General features: G+C 50.0%; 2 protein-coding genes across 2 annotated transcripts in view; both read left to right on the top strand.

Moving 5' to 3' along the window:
- The first annotated feature begins 352 nt into the window (after positions 1 to 352).
- LOC128373217 (gastrula zinc finger protein XlCGF57.1-like) lies at positions 353 to 2,224 on the top strand. The gene is made up of 2 exons (XM_053333511.1): positions 353 to 388; positions 602 to 2,224. The coding sequence occupies exons 1-2, from the start codon at positions 353 to 355 to the stop codon at positions 2,222 to 2,224; spliced, it is 1,659 nt and encodes a 552-aa protein (XP_053189486.1).
- Positions 2,225 to 3,010: 786 nt separating this feature from the next.
- apmap (adipocyte plasma membrane associated protein) overlaps positions 3,011 to 7,775 on the top strand; it is a 12,033-nt gene continuing 7,268 nt past the window's right edge. The window contains exons 1-4 of the mRNA XM_053332856.1: positions 3,011 to 3,246; positions 4,066 to 4,182; positions 5,382 to 5,497; positions 5,578 to 5,670. Of these exons, the coding sequence (XP_053188831.1) occupies positions 3,152 to 3,246; positions 4,066 to 4,182; positions 5,382 to 5,497; positions 5,578 to 5,670 (421 nt within the window). The 5' untranslated portion in view covers positions 3,011 to 3,151. The remainder of the gene's footprint in view (positions 3,247 to 4,065; positions 4,183 to 5,381; positions 5,498 to 5,577; positions 5,671 to 7,775) is intronic.

The raw sequence follows: 7,775 nt of genomic DNA, 5'->3' as shown, positions 1-7,775 counted from the left end.
CTCAGGCTGAAACTTTCTCTTCGTTTTTTTTCCTTTTCAACATTTTTCTTAACTGCAACGAGCGCACACGTCAACGTTAACAAGTGTTCCTGTTCACAGAAATGGAGGGAAAGCTATGATTTTATTTGATGTTGTCATGGCAACGAGCCACAGCTGTAACAACATTGTGCAGGCTGTGGTTACGGAGCCAAATGAGGCGGAAAGTGAAATTAAGTTTCTCAGATAGACGTATTTGTCATGAAGCCTGCTCATTGTAATATAACGGTTGTTTTAGTGTTCCTCTCTGCTCATCCCTTTATTTGCAAGTTGTTGTTTTTTTTTCGCCAACACCTTTCATCTGAGAGCCCCGGCCATGAAGCAAAAGCCAGTGGTGGCTCGCGAGCCCCAGGTTCCCGACCCGTGATCTAGAACATCTGGAACAGTTCACACTAACAGTCTCATGATGCTTCAGTCATATTCAACACATCTGAAGAACCAGCAGTCATCAACCCTGCTCTCACTGTTCATCTGCAGTGCATGCTCATACACACACGTGTCCATTAATGTCACTTTAAAATAAACAAATAAAATAATAATAAATCAGCTGTTTCTGTCTGCAGAGCAACCAGCCAGCCAATCAGAGGCTCCTCCAGGTGCATCCAGCCAATCAGAGACTCCTCCAGGTGCATCCAGCCAATCAGAGGCTCCTCCAGGTGCATCCAGCCAATCAGAGACTCCTCCAGGTGCATCCAGCCAATCAGAGACTCCTCCAGGTGCATCCAGCCAATCAGAGACTCCTCCAGGTGCATCCAGCCAATCAGAGGCTCCTCCAGATGCATCCAGCCAATCAGAGGCGGTGGGCAGCAGTCACAGCGTTCGCCTGCGTGTGCGCGGCAGGCTCCGCCCCTTCAGCTGTCAGCTATGCGGTAAAGGATTCAGCGCCCGCAGCAGCGTGCACGTGCACCAGCAGAGCATGCACGGCCGGCAACACCCGCACCAGGCGTCCAATCAGCGGCTCAGCAGCTCGGCCTGCGAGGAGACGCCAGATCACGCGCGCACGTGTGTGAGAACGCACGGCAGCATCAGCTGTTCTGAATGCGGCAAGCAGTTCACCAAACAGACTCAGCTGTCGGCTCACCTGAGGATCCACCGGACCCCCAAAACCTTCAGCTGTCCCACCTGCAACAAAGGCTTCACCGCGCGCCGCAGCGTCCTCGTGCACCAGCAGAGCGTGCACGGAGGCCTGAAGCCGTTCAGCTGCGGCGTCTGCAGGAAGTCGTTCAGCCAGCGCGGCGGCCTGCGAGCTCACCTGAGGACTCACACGGGCGAGCGGCCGCACACCTGCCATCAGTGCGGCCGCAGCTTCTCCAGCAGCAGCAGTCTGTCCGTGCACGGCCGCGTGCACAGCGGCGAGAAGAACTTCAGCTGCGACCTCTGTGAGAAAAGCTTCAGCGTGGCGGCAAACCTGCGGCGCCACCGCCTGGTGCACTCAGGCCAGCGCGCCTTCAGCTGCGACGTGTGCGGCCGCAGCTTCACGCAGGCGGCTCACCTGAAGGCGCACGGCGCCGTGCACGGCGAGGGCTGGGCCTTCATCTGTAACGCCTGCGGGAAAGGCTTCAGACAGCGCAGCGCGCTGCTTGTGCACGAGCGCTCGCACGCCGGCATCAAGCCGCACGGCTGCGGCGAGTGCGGCAAACACTTCTCCTCGTCCACGTCTCTGAAACGCCATCAGCTGACTCACGGCGAGCAGAGAGCGCACGGCTGCCAGCGGTGCGGGAAACGTTTCGGCAGCGCTCAGGTGCTGAAGACTCACCTGCTGCTTCACGACGGCAGGAAGTCGTTCAGCTGCGACGTGTGCGGCCGCGGCTACAGCTCGCCAAACTACCTGAAGCTGCACCGGCGGAGCCACTCGGAGGGAAACCCGTTCAGCTGCTCTCAGTGTCAGAAGAGCTTCTCCACGGCGGCGAGCCTGCGCCTGCACCGCCGCGTGCACAGCGGCGAGCGGCCGTACGTGTGCGAGGTCTGCGGGAAGAGCTTCAGCGTTGCGCAGAACCTCGTCAGACACAAACGCGTCCACAGCGGAGAGAAACCGTTCGGCTGCAGCGTCTGCGGGAAGAAATTCAGTCAGAACAACAACCTGAAAACTCACCTGATGCTTCACAGCGGAGAGAAACCCTTCAGCTGCTGCTCCTGCAGCAAGGCCTTCACCTCCAGGAGGAGCCTCAGCCAGCACTGCTGCGTCTGACCTTCATCATCATCATCATCATCATCATCATCACCACCATCATCATCATCACCTTCATCATCATAAATGTACTGAGCATGCTCAGTTTGATTTCAGCTTTAAATGTATTGAATGTGTTCCAGTTTGTGTGTTTTCGGGATTTTCAGAATAAAAGCTGCTAAAAAAACAAGGATTTTATTTAAAGTTATTTTCTGCAAACGATCCTGAAAATGTTTGATAATAAATAACTGAAGAACTTTTTGTCTACTGATGAAACTGTTTATGTTTTAAATGAATAATAAAGATCAGAAACATGATTATGATATAAATTATATATATTATATATATAGCCTATATGTATTATATTGAACAGCTGACGTCTGTTTTCAGGATGAAATTTGCTCCTTTGTTTGGAGTTTTTTTATTTATTATTTTTTACATGAATTTCAGTTTTGTCTGAAGTCTAAAAACTTTTAATAAAGAAATATGAAATAAATATAATGATGTGTTTTAATGTCTGCTCTCATTAAATATATAAATTACAGAGATAAATGTTATCTGCAGAGATGTGTCCACTCAGCATGTTTACAGCTGTTTACGGACTATTATGGGATGTTAGCAGGCATCATGTTTTCACATCAGCTCACTAAATATATACTTTTTCAATTAGCAATGTTTAATTGTTTCATTTATTTATTTATTTTCCTTTTAATTAATCGTTTTATTTTGAAACTAACAAATTAAAAGTAAACACGACTTTTGTTTTGAAATGATAGCCGGAAGCTGACGTTTCCGTTGTAAACAGTCCCGGTGCTCGGTGCGTCTCTATACCGGGCTAACTGCACACAGCGACCCGCTCCAGCTCCAGGCCGAGCCGAGCCGAGCCGAGTGGACCCGAGCCGAGCCGACCCCAGCCGAGCCGAGCCGAGCGGCCTCTCCTCCGGCTGCATGATGAACGACGCGGCGGGGCTCCGGTTCCGGCGGCAGCACCGACCGCAGGTTATTACCGACGAGCTACCGGAGCACCGACACAAGGGCACCGGGTAAGAGACCGGGCCGGAACCGCTGACCGGGGGGTGGACAGAAAAACAGAAACACCTGCTACTCTGACGTCACGGCACCGAGCTGCGGGCCGGTCAGGTTAGAGGAGCTGATCGATATCTACCGATCAGAACCGGTCAGGTTAGAGGAGCTGATCGATATCTACCGATCACACACAGCTGCTGATCGATCATCAGGCTGATTGATTTCTGATCAACTGAAAACTCGTCTGATAGTTTAATTATTCAGCAGATATTAAATATTAAATATTAACGTAACTAATAATCAGTGTTGCTATGGTGATGAATCCATAAATCAGTTAAACTAGATTTAAAATGTACATTTAGTATTTTTGTTGGTTTTATATCATTTAAATGACATTTGTACCATTTTTTACCAAAAGACTGAATGCTCCTTAAAATGTCAAATGGTGTAACCACAAAATGTCAAATGGTGTAACCACAAAAGAATGATAGATATTAAATATGTGATCAGCTACAGTGTATTTAAGTGGACTTATACTAATAATGACTTCATTTAAAACATGTAAATGAAAATAAACATGTTTGGAGTTTTTCTACGTTTACATTGAGCATGTACAGATAAAATAAGCGGTTACACCAGTGGACACTGAGCCGTGTCATACGGACTAACCTCACATCAGTATCAGTGAATATGTTGTAAGTTACATCAGCAGACTTTTATTTGATCTTTTTCTTCATTCTTAATATAAATCATTTATTGCACTGATTGAACTGTAAATATCACGAGGAACGCCACAGACAGTGACTTCCTGTTTCCTGTTTCCTGTTTCCTGTCAGCACCTACAGTGGGAAGGTGTTCCAGGTAACTCTGCTCTCATTGGGCGGCTTCCTGCTGCTTCCTCTCCTCGTCATCATCCTCATCCTCGAGTCTCCCATCAGCCCCGAAGTCCTCAGGTCAGTTTAAATATAAATATATAAATATAAATATATATATATATATATATATATATATACAGTAAACCTACCAGCATGTAGATATAGATGTGTGTCTATATATATATATATATATATATATATATAGACACACATCTATATCTACATGCTGGTAGGTTTACTGTATATATATATATATATATATATATACATATATATATACATATACATGTGACTCAGTCTGTCAGTAACTCTGGTTTCTGATATCTGCTGACTACTGAGGTTCTACTGACTACTGAGGTTCTACTGACTACTGAGGTTCTACTGAGGTTCTACTGACTACTGAGGTTCTACTGACTACTGAGGTTCTACTGAGGTTCTACTGAGGTTCTACTGACTGCTGAGGTTCTACTGACTACTGAGGTTCTACTGAGGTTCTACTGAGGTTCTACTGAGGTTCTACTGACTACTGAGGTTCTACTGACTACCGAGGTTCTACTGACTACTGAGGTTCTACTGAGGTTCTACTGACTACTGAAGTTCTACTGAGGTTCTACTGACTACTGAGGTTCTACTGAGGTTCTGCTGACAACTGAGGTTCTACTGAGGTTCTACTGACTGCTGAGGTTTTACTGACTACTGAGGTTCTACTGCCTACTGAGGTTCTACTGCCTACTGAGGTTCTACTGAGGTTCAACTGACATGACTGAGGTTCTACTGACTACTGAGGTTCTACTGACTACTGAGGTACTACTGAGGTTCTACTGACACTACTAAGATTCTACTGACTACTGAGGTCCTACTGACTACTGAGGTTCTGCTGACTACTGAGGTTCTACTGACACTACTAAGGTTCTACTGAGGTTCTACTGATGTTCTACTGATACGACTGAGGTTCTACTGAGGTGCTACTGACATGACTGATGTTCTACTGAGGTTCTACTGACATGACTGAGGTGCTACTGTGATGTCTCTGACCCTGTGGTGCGTTCACTGACCCTGTGGTGCGTTCTCTGACCCTGTGGTGTGTCACTGACCCTGTGGTGCGTTCACTGACCCTGTGGTGCGTTCACTGACCCTGTGGTGCGTTCACTGACCCTGTGGTGTGTCTCTGACCCTGTGGTGCGTTCACTGACCCTGTGGTGTGTCTCTGACCCTGTGGTGCGTTCACTGACCCTGTGGTGTGTCTCTGACCCTGTGGTGCGTTCACTGACCTGCAGTCTGAAGGAACCCCCGGTGATGACGGGCTGCTGGGAGCCGAACCTGAAGCTCCGTGAGGCTCAGAGACTGTTTGAGGATCAGATCGTCGGACCGGAGTCCATCGCTAACATCGGAGGTGAGTGTTAGCGACGGTTAGTGAGGAAGAGCATGAGGAAGAGCTGAGAGCTGACAGATGTTCGTCTCTTCTGTCTGCAGATGTGTTTTTCACAGGAACAGCTGACGGGAAGATCGTGAAGCTGATTGGTCGAAGGATCCATGCGGTGACGAGACTCGGAAAACCGCCGTGTGGTGAGAACCTTAAAGATTCAACTTCAGTCTGAAACGTGTTCGAGATTAAAAATAATAAAATGATAAAATAATAATCAGGCTTTATTATAAACTATGAAACACTTAAAGAGACAGAAGTTAAACTGAACAAGTTTAATTTAGTTTTTAAACTTTTTAAACTCTGTCTCCCACACAGTTAAATGTTTTATGGATATAAAACAAGAGATTAAAAGTGTCTGACTCAACCAGTACTGAACACACACACACACACACACAGACACACACACACACACACACACACAGAGGATCAGATGTTTCGTCATTCTGTTTCAACAGTTGAACGTTTCTCAACCGTCGTGAAGAAATAAAAACAAACATGTTGAGACCACAAGCTGAACCCAGCCTAAGCAGGAAGCCCAGACTTCCCTCTCCCCAGCCACTTCGTCCAGCTCTTCCCGGGGGATCCCGAGGCGTTCCCAGGCCAGCCGAGAGACATAGTCTCTCCAGCGTGTCCTGGGTCTCCTACCGGTGGGACGGGCCCTGAACACCTCACCAGGGAGGCGTCCGGGAGGCATCCTGACTAGATGCCCGAGCCTCCTCATCTGGCTCCTCTCAACGCGGAGGAGCAGCGGGTCTACTCCGAGCTCCTCCCGGATAACTGAGCTTCTCACCCTATCTCTAAGGGAGAGCCCAGCCAGCCTACGGAGGAAGCTCATTTCAGCCGCTTGTACCCGCCATCTTGTTCTTTGGGTCACGACCCAAAGCTCATGACCAGAGGTGAGGGTAGGAACCCAAAGCTCATGACCAGAGGTGAGGGTAGGAACCCAAAGCTCATGACCAGAGGTGAGGGTAGGAACCCAAAGCTCATGACCAGAGGTGAGGGTAGGAACCCAAAGCTCATGACCAGAGGTGAGGGTAGGAACCCAAAGCTCATGACCAGAGGTGAGGGTAGGAACCCAAAGCTCATGACCAGAGGTGAGGGTAGGAACCCAAAGCTCATGACCAGAGGTGGAGGAGGTCTTCGAAGTATTCCTTCCACCGATCCACAACGTCCAAGTCGAGGTCAGCAGCGCACTGTCCCCACCGTACACAGTGCTGAAGATGCACTGCTTCCCCCTCCTGAGACGCTGGATGGTGGTCCAGAACCTTTTCGAAGCCGTCCAGAAGTCGTTCTCCATGGCCTCGCCGAACTCCTCCCATGTCCGGGTTTTTGCCTCAGCGACCGCCCTAGCTGCGCTCCGCTTGGTCTGCCGGTACCTGTCTGCTGCCTCCAGAGTCCTACAGGCCAATAAGGCCCTATAGGACTCCTTCTTCAGCTTGACGGCATCCCTCACCGTCGGTGTCCACCAGCGGGTTCGGGGATTGCCGACAGGCACCGACCACCTTGCGGCCACAGCTCTGGTTGGCCGCCTTAACAATGGAGGCACGGAACATGGCCCACTCGGACTCAATGTCCCCCGCCTCCCCCGGTACGTGGTCGAAGCTCTCTGACAGGAGACTCTGCCAGACGTTCCCAGCAGACCCTCACAATACGTTTGGGTCTGCCAGGTCTGACCGGCATCCTCCCCCACCATCGGAGCCAACTCACCACCAGGTGGTGATCAGTTGACAGCTCCGCCCCTCTCTTCACCCGAGTGTCCAAGACATGTGGCCGCAAGTCCGACAACACGACTACAAAGTCAATCATGGAACTGCACACATAGACCCCCTTATGCTTGAACATGGTGTTCGTTATGGACAATCTGTGACGAGCACAGAAGTCCAATAACAGAACACCACTCGGGTTCAGGTCGGGGGGGCCGTTCCTCCCAATCACACCCCTCCAGGTCTCACTGTCGCTACCAACATGGGTGTTGAAGTCCCCCAGCAGAACGAGGGAATCCCCAGAGGGAGACTCTCCAGCCCCCCCCCCCCAGCAGAACGAGGGAATCCCCAGAGGGAGACTCTCCAGCCCCCCCCCCCCAGCAGAACGAGGGAATCCCCAGAGGGAGACTCTCCAGCCCCCCCTCCAAGGAGTCCAAGAAGGGTGGATACTCTGAGCTGCTGTTTGGACCATAGGCACAAACAACAGTCAGGATCCGCCCCCCCACCCGAAGGCGGAGGGAGGCCACCCTCTCGTCTACCGG

This window comes from Scomber japonicus, chromosome 14, assembly GCF_027409825.1.
Source record: "Scomber japonicus isolate fScoJap1 chromosome 14, fScoJap1.pri, whole genome shotgun sequence".
NCBI classification, from domain to species: Eukaryota; Metazoa; Chordata; class Actinopteri; order Scombriformes; family Scombridae; genus Scomber; species Scomber japonicus.
The sequence above is the reverse complement of the archived record's forward strand: the minus strand, read 5'-3'. Positions and strand labels throughout refer to the sequence as shown.